General features: G+C 46.6%; 1 protein-coding gene across 1 annotated transcript in view; it reads left to right on the top strand.

Moving 5' to 3' along the window:
* The window catches only part of LOC137355889 (phospholipase A and acyltransferase 1-like), a 39,286-nt gene extending 25,791 nt beyond the window's left edge, over positions 1 to 13,495 (top strand). Inside the window, exons 4-6 of the mRNA XM_068021503.1 lie at positions 5,937 to 6,042; positions 6,810 to 7,072; positions 12,757 to 13,495. Coding sequence (XP_067877604.1) covers positions 5,937 to 6,042; positions 6,810 to 7,072; positions 12,757 to 12,915 — 528 coding nt within the window. The 3' untranslated portion in view covers positions 12,916 to 13,495. The remainder of the gene's footprint in view (positions 1 to 5,936; positions 6,043 to 6,809; positions 7,073 to 12,756) is intronic.
* Positions 13,496 to 14,246: the final 751 nt, after the last annotated feature.

The following is a 14,246-nucleotide window of genomic DNA, read 5'->3' as shown; positions in this document are numbered from 1 at the left end:
TGGCATCAAGTGGAGTACTGCGTTCAATTCCAAGCCCTGCACTTTAGGAAGGATGTGAAGGTTTTAGAGAGGCTGCAGAAAGGGTTTAGTTTAGTTTAGAGATACAGCACTGAAACAGGCCCTTCGGCCCACCGAGTCTGTGCCGACCATCAACCACCCATTTATACTAATCCTACACTAATTCCATATTCCTACCACATCCTCACCTGTCCCTATATTTTCCTACCACCTACCTATACTAGGGGCAATTGCTAATGGCCAATTTACCTATCAACCAGCAAGTCTTTGGCATGTGGGAGGAAACCGGAGCATCCGGAGGAAACCCACGCAGACACAGGGAGAACTTACAAACTCCACACAGGCAGTACCCAGAATTGAACCCGGGTCGCTGGAGCTGTGAGGCTGCGGTGCTAACCACTGCGCCGCCCCAATGAGAATAGTTCCAGGGATGAGGGGCTTCAATTGCATGGATAGAAGCTGAGATTGTTCTCCTTAGAGAAGGTTGAGAGGAGGTTTGATGGGGATGTTCAAAATCATGACGTGTCCAGACAGAGTAGAGAGAGAGAGAGAGGGACAGAGAGAAACTACTCCCATTGGCGGAAGAGTTAAGAACCAGAAGACAGAAATTTAAGTTGAATAAGAAAAGAGCCAACAACGACAGAAGAATAAACGTTTTTACGCAGCGAGTGGTTTGGATCTGGAATACACTGCCGGAAAGTGTGGCAGGTTCAATGCTGGCTTTCACAAAAAAATTGGATAAGCAACTGAAGAGAGACAATTTCCAGTGCTACGGGGAAAGACCTTGGGAGTGGGATTGGCTGAGTTGCTCTGTATAGAGCTGGCATAGACACAGAGGACTGAATGCCTCGTTCTGCACTGTAACCATTCTACGATTCTATGAGAGTTTTGGAGAATCAATCATGGACAGAAAAACGGTGGTGAAGTTGGAGGTCACTATAAGATCCAGAAGTGGTGGAGGAATGGACTTCCACCCAGGAGAGTGAATTTCTGATCAGGAACCAGTCTGTAGAACAATAAAGCTGAAAAACCAGTCGGACGGGTATAAACTCAGCAGGTAACAGCATAGGTGGGGGATGGGCTGTAAACCAGATAAGGTTACCCCAAAACTGAAGCTACTGAATAGATCAGAATGCCTGATTCTGATTGTGAAAGGCGCTATATTAATGCAAGTTCTTTCTTATCACAGCTGTAAGATGGAGTTGCTTTGTTAGACAAGAGGAGCTACCAGCAGGCCAGGAATATCAAAAGGTGTTAATCTGGACAGGGAAGAAGAATGACTGATAAACTGCGTAAACAAATATTCACTCACAAGAATCTGTTTGTACCTGAGTGATTTCGAAACTGAAACAAGCGTCAGTGCACTCAATTTAGACGAGAACTATATATACAGTCAAAAATTGGTGCAGAGAATACAGAATACAATAGCTGAGGACTTTATAAAGAAAGCCGTATTGTTTATCGATTCCAGTCTGGAAGTATTGTGGAACTCTAAGGGAGAGAGACTGTTAACTGCCATCTAATTCTTGAACACAGTACTGAATCACTACACAAAATGGATAACGTAAGTTTGGCCTTGACATTTTTTATGTTTACCACCATTAACCTCAACTCAGCTCTATGTCTAACAAGCTTTCAGGCAGTGGTGATTTCACTGAATGAGTAATCCAAAGGCCAACGTTAATGGTTTCAAATCCCGCCACTGCAACTGGTGAATTTAAATTCAATTAATGAATAAAAATTGAAAGCTCCTCTCAGTCATGGTGTGATGAAACTATCATCAATTGTCACAAAAATCCATCTGGTTCACTAATGCCCTTTAGGGAAGGAAATCTGCCATCCTTGTCTGGCCTACATGTGACTCCAGATAAACAGCAATGTGGTTGACTCTGAAATGGCTGATCAAGACACTCAGTTATCAAGGGCAATTAGGGATGGGCAACAAATGCTAGTGATGCCTACATCCGATGGAAGAAAAATGATAATTTTTAAAAATTCATTCATGGGATGTGGGTGTCACTGGCCAGGCCAGCATTTATTGCCCATCCCTAATTGCCCTTGAGAAGGTGGTGGTGAGCTGCCTTCTTAAACTACTGCAGTCCCTGTGGGGTAGGTAGACCCACAGTGCTGTTAGGAAGGGAGTTCCGGGATTTTGACCCAGCGACAGTAAAGGAACGGCAATATAGTTCCAAGTCAGGATGGTGTGTGACTTGGAGGGGAACTTGCAGGTGGTGGTGTTCCCATGTATCTGCTGCCCTTGTCCTTCTAGTTGGGAGAGGTCGTGGGTTTGGAAGGTGCTGTCTAAGGAGCCTTGGTGCATTGCTGCAGTGCATCTTGTAGATGGTACACACTGCTGCCACTGTGCGTCGGTGGTGAAGGGAGTGAATATTTGCAGATGGGGTGCCAATCAAGCGGGCTGCTTTGTCCTGGATGGTGTCGAGCTTCTGGAGTGTTGTTGGAGCTGCACCCATCCAGGCAAGTGGAGAGTATTCCATCACACTCCTGACTTGTGCCTTGTGGACAAGCTTTGGGGAGTCAGGAGGTGAGTTACTCGCCTTAGGATTCCTAGCCTCTGACCTGCTCTTATAGCCACGGTATTTATATGGCAACTCCAGTTCAGTTTTCGGTCAATGGTAGCCCCTAGGATGTTGATAATGGGGGATTCAGCGATGGTAATTCCGTTGATTGTCAAGGGGAGATGGTTAGATTCTCTCTTGTTGCACATGGTCATTGCCTGGGACTTGTGTGGCACGAATGTTACTTGCCACTTATCAGCCCAAGCCTGGATATTGTCCAGGTCTTGCTGCATTTCTACACAGACTGCTTCAGTATCTGAGGAATCGCGAATGGTGCTGAACATTGTGCAATCATCAGCGAACATCCCCACTTCTGACCTTATGATTGAAGGGAGGTCATTGATGAAGCAGCTGAAGATGGTTGGGCCTAGGACACTACCCTGAGGAACTCCTGCAGTGATGTCCTGGAGCTCCGATGATTGACCTCCAACAACCGCAACCATCTTCCTTTGCGCTAGCTTTGACTCCAGCCAGCGGAGGGTTTTTCCCCTGATTCCCATTGACCTCAGTTTTGCTAGGGTTCCTTGATGCCATACTCGGTCAAATGCTGCCTTGATGTCAAGGGCAGTCACTCTCACCTCTTTTGTCCATGTTTGAACCAAGACTGTAATGAGGTCAGGAGCTGAGTGGCCCTGGCGGAACCCAAACTGAGCATCACTGAGCAGGCTGTTGCTAAGCAAGTGCCGCTTGCTGGCACTGTTGATGACACCTTCCATTACTTTACTGATGATTGAGAGTAGGCTAATGGGGCGGTAGTTGGCCGGGTTGGATTTGTCCTGCTTTTTGTGTACAGGACATACCTGGGCAATTTTCCACATTGCAGGGTAGATGCCAGTGTTGTAGTGTACTGGAACAGCTTGGCTATGGGCGTGGCAAATTCTGGAGCACAGGTCTTCCGTACTAATGCCGGAATGTTGTCAGGCCCCATAGCTTTTGCAGTATCCAGTGCCTTCAGTCGTTTCTTGATATCACGTGGAGTGAATCGAATTGGCTGAAGTTTGGCATCTGTGATGCTGGGGACTTCAGGAGGAGGCCGAGATGGATCATCAACTCAGCACGTCTGGCTGAAGATTGTTGCAAATGCTTCAGCCTTATCTTTCGCACTGATGTGCTGGGCTACCCCATCATTGAGGATGGGGATATTTGTGGAGCCAACTACTCCAGTTAGTTGTTTAATTGTCCACCACCATTCACGGCTGGATGTGGCAGGACTGCAGAGCTTAGATCTGATCCATTGGTTATGGGATCGCTTAGCTCTGTCTATCGCATGCTGCTTACGCAGTTTGGCATGCAAGTAGTCCTGGGTTGTAGCTTCACCAGGTTGACACCTCATTTTGAGGTATGCCTGGTGCTGCTCCTGGCATGCCCTCCTGCACTCTTCATTGAACCAGGGTTGGTCGCCTGGCTTGATGGTAATGGTAGAGTGGGGGATATGCCGGGCCATGAGGTTACAGATTGTGGTTGAGTACAATTCTGCTGCTGCTGATGGCCCACAGCGTCTCATGGATGCCCAGTTTTGCATTGCTAGATCCGTTCGAAATCTATCCCATTCAGCACGGTGGTCGTACCTCACAACACGATGGACGGTATCCTCAATGTGAAGGCGGGATTTTGTCTCCACAAGGACTGTGCGGTGGTCACTCCTACCAATACTGTCATGGACAGATGCATCTGCGGCAGGCAGATTGGTGAGAACAAAATCGAGTATGTTGTTCCCTCGTGTTGGTTCCCCCACCACCTGCCGCAGACCCAGTCTAGCAGCTATGTCCTTTAGGACTCGGCCAGCAGTTGTGCTACCGTGCCACTCATGGTGATGGACATTGAAGTCCCCCACCCAATGTTTCCAATCCAGTGAGGAAGGAGGCATTGCTGGGTCTGGTTCTGGGGAATAAGGTGGGTCACGTGTATCAAATGTCAATAGAGGAACATTTAAAGTGGTCATAGTATCATAAGGTTTAGATTAGCAATGGACAAGGACAAGCAGCATTCCAGAGTCAAGATAATTAATTGGGAAAGGGCCAATTTCAATGGTGTGAGAACAGATCTGGCTCAAGTAAATTGGAATCAAAGAATGGCAGGCAAAACTGTAACTGAACAATGAACTGGCTTTATAAAGGAGATAGCTCAGATACTGTCAAGGTATATTCCCATGAGGGGACAAGGTAGGACAAACAGACCTAGAGCTCCCTGGATGATGAAGGAGATAGAAAGTAAGATGAAGCAGAAAAAGGCTGCATGTGGCAGATGTCATGTGGTTGATACAATTGGGAATCAGACTGAATATAGAATGCTCAGAGGGGAAGTGAGAAAACAAATGAGAAGCAAAGAGAGAGTATGAGAAGAGAATCACAGCTAACATAAAACGGAATCTAAAAGTTTTCTACAGGCAATAGTATAACAATGGTAAAAGGAGAAGTGGGGCCACTTAGCCCTGTCTATCACATGCTGCTTCCGCTGTTTGGCATGCAAATAGTCCTGTGTTTTAGCTTGACCAGGTGCTGCCAGACCTGCTGAGTGAATCCAGCATTTCTTGTTTTACCTCATTTTTAGGTATGTTTCTGGCATGCCCTCATCATTCTGCTCACTCACATACCTTATCTAACTCATTCCATAGCTCCTGAACTATCTCTTCTGAATCCATTCTTAGTTCCTCACAGTGTTTGAGATCATTACAAGATGTCACTGTTTTAAATGTTGAGAAGCAGAGCAGCCAACTTCAGGAATCACTAAAAGCTAATGGACAGCTACAAGCAGGAATAACAAAAGTTATTGGAATGTTGGCCTTATCTCAGAGGACCGTAATAGAAAGGGGTGAAAGTTATGTTACAGTTTTTATAAAGTTCTGCTTAAACCCCATCTGTGACTGCATTCAGTTCTGGGCCCTGCACCTCAGGAAGGATATATTGTCCTTTGAGGGGATGCAGTGGGGATTCACCAGAATGACCCCAGGATAAAAGGGTTAAATTACAAGGACCGGTCGCACAGACTCGGCTTGTATTTCCTCGACAATAGAAAATTAAGTGGTGATCTAATCGAGGGGTTTAAAATTGTTAAAGGATTCAATAGGGTTGATAGGGAGAAACTATTTCCTCTTCACCTCTCTCTCCTCCAAAACAAGCTCTTGCTCACCTGTTCTAATGCCTCCTTCTTTGGCTCGGTGTCATTTTGTCTGGTAAATCTCCAGTGAAGCACTATGGATGTTTTACAACATTAAAAGCATTACATAAATGCAAGTTATTGTTGTTATTCTGTTCCCTACCCACAAGAAGCCAAAGAACCTTAAATAAATACACTTTCAAATGCCCACGCTGACTTCTAATGTAAAACCCATCTTGTTTCCAGTCATCCCCTCAACCTAATCCTGGAGATTTGATCGAAATAACCCGAGGTAATTTTCAACACTGGGCCATGTATGTTGGAGATGGATATGTTATCCACTTAACTACAGGTAAGAGCTAACAGATTTTTGTACTTAGATTCAACACCCTGTTCCATTGGCAGAATAAAGGTATAAATCTTAAATCTGCCACATTCTATCCTAAGTTGCTGTGTCCACATTTATATGTAAACGTCACACTGTAATTACAATCTTTCACCAGAGGAGGTGCTGCAGTTTCACCACTGGAAGAAGGGTGTAATTAGACTATGACACCGTTCTGAGCTCAGATTCCTGGGGACTGCCCATCCTTCACTCTTGGTGACAGAGATTTTGGCATCAAGCACCGGAATTCCGTCCCTAAACCCCTGCACCTGCCAGCAGGGGTGGAGTCAGTGAGGGGTCATGACCCTACCCCCAATCATTTAGAGGTCAGCTAAATTTGGACTTCTTATAGACTAAACTGGCCAAAGCTGGGGAAACCAGTCGGCCATATCTGTAGTTGGACTTCCCCCAGATTCCTCTACCCTGTTCTGCCACTACCTGACACTGCTCTCCCACTGCCTCAAACTCCCTGTGAACAAAGCTAAGCTAAGCTCAGCTTCCTGAACTCACTAACCTCTGCTGCTCATTTCACTCCTCCCTGAAACAACTTGGGACATTTACTCTGAAAGGTGCCAGAGAATTGTAAGTTGTATCTAATGGGGATATTTTATCAGCTTCAGTAACTCATTGCCGTTAACTGTACCCAGCCCAGGTTCCACCCCTTTAACTGTACCCACATTGGGTATTCTATCAGCTTCAATAAACCATTCATTTAATATATTTTCTCGATGGAGGTTCTAATGCAGTATCAAGTTTTGGATCGTCCAGCTGTACAGCAAATGGTGAGGTGAGAAGACAGCTTCTGTCTGAGGTTGCTGGAAATGATCATTACCGTATCAATAACAATTCTGACACGAAATGGAAACCATTACCTGTTGACCAGATGATAGAAAATGCTACAGCAAAGGTTGGAACCCAAATGGAGTACAAAATAACAACAGCAAACTGTGAACACTTTGTCAATGAACTTCGATATGGTAAAAAAGAATCATTTCAGGTGAGTGTGGTGTATTGTTCATTTAATATGTAGTGTTTTGTTTATTCGAGGCCATGCTTGGTGCAGCATGTGAAGTGTGCCACTAGCAGCAGCCAATAATAAAGTTTAGTTTACAGTAGCAATGCAGACTGTAGTGCCGTGTGTTTCTTCCAGAGATTTACAATAGCAGGTCTACAATGTGAGATCTTAGTGAGTAGATTCCACAGGTAGTTATAGATTGGGGGATCTGGTGTGCCTCAGCTCTCCCAGCCAGCAGCTATCCTTCCATGTACCTGAGACACCTTGATACAAGGGGCTGAAATTTTGTCTGCACCTCTTTTTGCACATGGGGGTCATGTTGCATGATCTTCCTGTGCCTGGTATCGTTAATGCAGTCAGCAACGCTAACATCATGCTGCCTCCTCATTTGACAGACAGCAGTATCCAGCTGGATGCAACCCACACTCTTGGCTGGCTGCACAATCACAGGGGGCCTAACAGTATGTGAGGCTGGACCCCAGCTATTAAAGACAGTCTGCCCCTCTTAAAGGGAAGCTTCACTGACTGAAAGGAGGTTGCTGCTGACTGCCAGTACTGCAGTTGACTGCAAGAAGAAACAAATGAAGCAGAGAGACCAGAGGACTCCGTGGTTCATGGATATTCCTCCCTCTCTTGCTGGACAAGTCCGTACACAATAGAAGGGAGCAGGGCAGACAGTGGAGGACAGGCCAGCATCCCCTGAGCCCTGTGGAGGAGATGGTGCTCCGCATTGTGTGGCTGGCTGTGACAGAGCCTGAAGCATCCAGTATCACTGAGAACATTGAGAATTAAGCCCCTTCTCAAATCCCAGCACACCTTCATCCTGCTATTTGGCATGGTGAGCAACATGCTGATGGTGTGACCATGGACCTCTTTCTTTCCACCCCCAGCCCCTCTTCCCAACCCTCCATTGTGATATTCTTCTGTCAGACACACATGAATGGCCATCTGGTCAGATAAAGCAGCCCCAAGAAGAAGGCTGAGAGCAACACTACACCACTGGTGAAGAGACCCTGTCTCACTCTGACATTGTGCTAACTTTAGAAGGAAGTGTAGGGTTGGGATCTGCACATGGTGAGTTACCAGGAGAAGCAGAAAGGATCACAGGTGTATCAGCTTTCTGGAGGATAAGGCTGCAGGTGCGTTCTGCTATGTAGGACTCAGATGAAGACCTCGAAAGGGCGGCCTACAGAACAATGACGATGAACATGCACACCAAGATACTTTGCTCATTGATAGGCCTGCCAGATAGTTTCCTGTCAACAGCAAGCAGCATGGAGCAGTCTGGTTCCAATGTGGCACAGTGCTGGCCAACTCAATGACTGCACTTGTGGACCCAGCTTCCACACAACACAGGCAGAAGCAACCAACATCTCAATGTTGCAGAAGCTCAGACTGAGGTTATGAGATCCATGCCTGCTGCCATGCAGGCACAGACAGCTGCCATTGTGGGTCTGGATCTCAGTGTTCGATGGGACAGGCAGGCAATCTGTCCACAGATTAATAGGATTGCTGAGCTGAGAGTGGCAATGGCTCCATGGTGCATGAACCAGGGATTTTTTTATTTATTATTCATTCATGGGATGTGGGCATCACTGGCCAGGCCAGCATTTATTGCCCATCCCTAATTGCCCTTGAGAAGTTGGTGGTGAGCTGCCTCCTTGAACCGCTTCAGTCCATGTGGGGTAGATACACCCACAGTGCTGTTAGGAAGGGAGTTCCAGGATTTTGACCCAGCGACAGTGAAGGAACGGCGATATAGTTCCAAGTCAGGATGGTGTGTGACTTGGAGGGGAACTTGCAGGTGGTGGTGTTCCCATGCATTTGCTGCCCTTGTCCTTCGTGTTGGTAGAGGTCACGGGTTTGGAAGGTGCTGTCTTAGGAGCCTTGGTGAGTTGCTGCAGTGCATCTTGTAGATGGTACACACTGCTGCCACTGTGCGTCGGTGGTGGAGGGAGTAAACGTTTGTAGATGGGGTGCCAATCAAGCTGGCTGCTTTGTCCTGGATGGTGTCAAGCTTCTTGAGTGCTGTTGGAGCTGCAGCCATCCAGGCAAGTGGAGAGTATTCCATCACACTCCTGACTTGTGCCTTGTAGATGGTGGACAGGCTTAGGGGAGTCAGGAGGTGAGTTACTCGCCTCAGGATTCCTAGCCTCTGACCTGCTCTTGTAGCCACGGTAATTATATGGCTACTCCAGTTCAGTTTCTGGTCAATGGTAGCCCCTAGGATGTTGATAGTGGGGGATTGCCTGGCACTTGTGTGGTGCGAATGTTACTTGCCACTTATCAGCCCAAGCCTAGATATTGTTCAGGTCTTGCTGCATTTCTACATGGACTGCTTCAGTATCTGAGGAATCACGAATGGTGAACAATGTGCAATCATCAGCAAACATCCCCACTTCTGACCTTATGATTGAAGGGAGGTCATTGATGAAGCAGCTGAAGATGGTTGGGCCTGGGACACTACCCTGAGGAACTCCTGCAGTGATGTCCTGGTGCTCAGATGATTGACCTCCAACAACAACCATCTTACTTTGCACTAGGTATGACTCCAACCAGTGGAGGGTTTTCCCCGATTCCCATTGACCTCAGTTTTGCGAGGGCTCCGTGATGCCATACTCAGTCAAATGCTGTCTAGATGTCAAGGGCAGTCACTCTCACCTTAGCTCTTGAGTTCAGCTCTTTTGTCCATGTTTGAACCAAGGCTGTAATGAGGTCAGGAGCTGAGTGGCCCTGGCGGAACCCAAATGAACGTCACTGAGCAGATTATTGCTAAGCAAGTGCCGCTTGATGGCACTGTCAATGACCCCTTCCATCACTTTACTGATGATTGAGAGTAGACTGATGGGGCGCTAATTGGCTGGGTTGAACTTGTCCTGCTTTTTGTGTACAGGCAATTTTCCACATTGCAGGGTAGATTCCAGTGTTGTAGCTGTACTGGAACAGCTTGACTAGGGGCACGGCAAGTTCTGGAGCACAGGTCTTCAGTAACATTGCCGGATAGGCACCAACATGTTGTACCACGGACATTTGATAAAATTATTGACTCAGCCACGGACATGTGGGCAGTTAATCTGTATATTAAGTGTATAGCCAACCTAATGCCATCAAAACACAGTCCGATTTAAAACGTATTTCTCCCTATTTAGTGAGATACCTGGCACTGTTTTTGCTTTCACAAGTGGACAATGTCTGCCCACACACTTGATGTAGCGATGCATAGAATCTGGATAGATGTCCATCTGTCAAGTGTGATCTTAATCTCTTTCTCTCCCCTCTTGCTCTCTCTCTCCCTCTCTCAATCCCGATCCCCCTCTGTATCCATCTCTCTCCCCTCTCTCTGTATCCATCTCTCTCCCCTCTCTCTGTATCCATCTCTCTCCCCTCTCTCTGTATCCATCTCTCTCCCCTCTCTCTGTATCCATCTCTCTCCCCTCTCTCTGTATCCATCTCTCTCCTCTCTCTCTGTATCCATCTCTGTCCTCTGTCTCTGTATCCATCTCTCTCTGTATCCATCTCTCTCTGTATCCATCTCTCTCCCCTCTCTCTGTATCCATCTCTCTCCCCTCTCTCTGTATCCATCTCTCTCCCCTCTCTCTGTATCCATCTCTCTCTGTATCCATCTCTCTCCCCTCTCTGTATCCATCTCTCTCCCCTCTCTCTGTATCCATCTCTCTCCTCTCTCTCTGTATCCATCTCTCTCCCCTCTCTCTCTATCCATCTCTCTCCCCTCTCTCTCTATCCATCTCTCTCTGTATCCATCTCTCTCCCCTCTCTCTATCCATCTCTCTCCCCTCTCTTTGTATCCATCTCTCTCCCCTCTCTCTGTATCCATCTCTCTCCCCTCTCTCTGTATCCATCTCTCTCTGTATCCAGCTCTCTCCTCTCTCTCTGTATCCATCTCTCTCCCCTCTCTCTCTATCCATCTCTCTCTGTATCCATCTCTCTCCCCTCTCTCTATCCATCTCTCTCCCCTCTCTTTGTATCCATCTCTCTCCCCTCTCTCTGTATCCATCTCTCTCCTCTCTCCCCGTCTTGAGTCCTGAGTTCCGAAGCCATGTTATTGCTCCAGCCCCTGGCAGCTGTGAATGTTTTTAAAGTCCGACTTGTCAGGAAAGAAGAAGTCAATGGGAAATTTCTCATTTCTGAAATTACCAGTCAGACTTCAAAATTTTTACCACGGACACGTTGCTCACCCCGGCACCAACATTTTTAAAAAATTCATTTGTGGGATGTGGGCATCAGTGGCTCAGCCAGCATTTATTGCCCATCCCTAATTGCCTTGAACTGAGTGGCTTGCTAGGCCATTTCAGAGTCAGAGGGCCATTTTAAGAATCAACCACATTGCTGTGGGTCTGGAGTCACATGTAGGCCAGACCAGGTAAGGACAGCAGATTTCCTTCCCTAAATGACATTAGTAAACCAGATGGGTTTTTACAACAATTGGCAATGGTTTCATGGTAATTATTAGACTAGTTTATTTTTTTGAATTCCAGATTTATTAACTTAATTCAAATTTTGCCATCTGCTGTGGTAGGATTTGAACCAATGTCCACAGAGCATTAGCCTGGGCTGTGGATTACTAATTCAGTGACATTACCACTATGCAACTGCCTCCCTCTCCCTTGGCTGTCCTCTCTCAGATGACAACATTCTTGCACCCACCACTGCCACTCCAGCAGTTTAGTTTAGTTTAGAGATACAGGACTGAAACAGGCCCTTCGGCCCACCGAGTCTGTGCCAACCATCAACCACCCATTTATACTAATCCTACACTAATCCCATATTCCTACCACATCCCCACCTGTCCCTATATTTCCCTACCACCTACCTATACTAGTGGCAATTTATAATGGCCAATTAACCTATCAACCAGCAAGTCTTTGGCATGTGGGAGGAAACCGGAGCACCCTGAGGAAACCCTTGGGTTTGCAAACTCCACACAGGCAGTACCCAGAATTGAACCCGGGTCGCTGGAGCTGTGAGGCTGCGGTGCTAACCACTGCGCCGCCCCGGCTGTTGCCTGTCAGCCAGACAGCCCAGACTGGTGCCACATATACCGAGATGTTGCAGTCTGAAACCGGGCCCACAAGGTCTAGAGCTGCTCAGGGATGTCCTGCAAGGTCATCTGCAGTCTCCCCAGTGAATGTCAGCAGCCTTCCCCAGCCAGGCTGCAGCCACTGGGGTAACACTGTGTAGGAGCACTAGAACAGGCAAAGGCACCTGCAAGACAGGCGCTAAGGGAATGCACAAGGTGAATAGATTATTTTTGTTTGTATGTTGTGTTTTGTTTGTGTTTTTGGATAAAGATATTAAATATTAAAGAGTCGGAACAGTACAGGAGATCATTCAGCTCATCAGGTCCAGCTATGTTGTGGAAAGGTTATTGTCGCTGGTTTTTATTACAGATCTTGGCCAAGAGAATGCTGATGAGGCATCCCGTATGGATGGTAAGATGGGGAATGATGGAGACATTGTGGGTGAGGCCAGAATTCCCGGGTTATTCCAGGGAATGGGAATGGAGACCAAGGCAGATGTTAAATGGATTGGGAAGGTCACTAGGGATCATGGAATCAATGATGCAGCAGAGTATATACAGAGTCATTTAAACCATCTTCACCGTGGTGTCTGTTTCTATCTCTAACTGATACAATCTCTTTCCACAGGTGAAGAAACTCCTATATGGTGTTCCTGTTGCCAGTTTTGCTGCTGCTGTCTGTGCTGGTGGTGCTGTTGTTGTTGCTCCTGTCAGTGCTGCTGCTGCTGTTGGAGCTGCTGCTGGAGTTGCTGCTGGTGCATTAATCAAGCAATTTTTTGCATCTTGAAGATGTGATTTATGGAAACACTGATGAGTAATGGAGATGGTGCACAATCTGGGGACTGTGATGTATCTCTAAATCTACATTCTCTATAATCATTCATTAAATTCAAGAATGTAATCAAATTATTTCCATTCATTCAGATGCCATCACTTTTGTAATGTCAGAAATGCAACACCCTTCTTCAGACCCCAATATGGTTTACAGGTCCTGATACAGATTTTAGGGTCTGATATGCTCCAGCTGGAGAGTTTTCGAAGCCAATCCCCTTCACACTGAGCCTATCCTTGCAGAAAAAGGAGAGATAGAAGGATTGAGTGGGAAATAGGAAAGCTGAATCCTGAGCAATATTAACTCACAATATAACTGCAGGACACAGAGAGAAACCAGTAAATAAAAGGAGGCAGAAACTAACACAGAGAGTTTAGAACAGAGTTCCAGGAAACATTTCACAAGAAGGAATGCTGACTTCCTGGGCTGTATTTCTGAGTCATAGCAGGAAATTCTCAAACAGGTATCGGTTGGGTGGAGCTTGTGTAGGTGTCAAATTAATTCCCTTCTCACAGAATCAGGTAGCACAGAGGGAGGCCATTCAGCCCATCGTCCCTGTGCTGGCTCTTTGAAAGATCTCTCCAATCAGTCCCACTCCCCCCCTGCTCTTTCCCCCACAGCCCAGTAAATTTCTCCTTTTCAACTATTTATCCAATTCCCTTTTGAAAGTTACTATTGAATCTGCTTCCACCGCCCTTTCAGGCAGCGCGTTCCAGATCACAACAACTCACTGTGTAAAAAAAAAATCTCCTCATCTCCCCCTCTGGTTCTTTTCCCAATTCTCTTCAATCTGTGTCTCTCTGGTTACCGACCCTCCTGCCACTGGAAACAGTTTCTCCTTATTTACTCCATCAAAACCCTTCCTGATTTTGAACGTCTCGATTAAATCTCCCCTTAACCTTCTCTGCTTTAAGGAGAACAATCCCAGCTTCTCCAGATAACTGAAGTCCCTCCTCTCCACCCCTCTCTGCAAAGTGTCCTGGGATATTTTACTCTGCTAAAGGTTCTATATAAATGTAAGGTGTTGTTGAACTCACCTGAACATTGCTCTCAGCTGCTGCTCTGGTCCAGACTCACAGCTGCCCTCGAGTGGCTGGTGATGGTACAGCAGTTTGATTCCACTGCACCAGTAATCTCATGGGGAATCAGTTGTTCCAAACCACTTTGCATTTCTTGAGCAAATTCACAGGGCAATAATCTGTGCCCAGGGGTGAGAGTGGCCAAAGACCAAAAGGTCTGAAAGTTAGTGGCTGAAGACAAAAAGTCTGATTTTTATGACAACAAGA

The sequence above is a fragment of the Heterodontus francisci genome, chromosome 44 (genome assembly GCF_036365525.1).
Source record: "Heterodontus francisci isolate sHetFra1 chromosome 44, sHetFra1.hap1, whole genome shotgun sequence".
NCBI classification, from domain to species: Eukaryota; Metazoa; Chordata; class Chondrichthyes; order Heterodontiformes; family Heterodontidae; genus Heterodontus; species Heterodontus francisci.
This window is presented reverse-complemented; position numbering and strand designations above follow the sequence as displayed.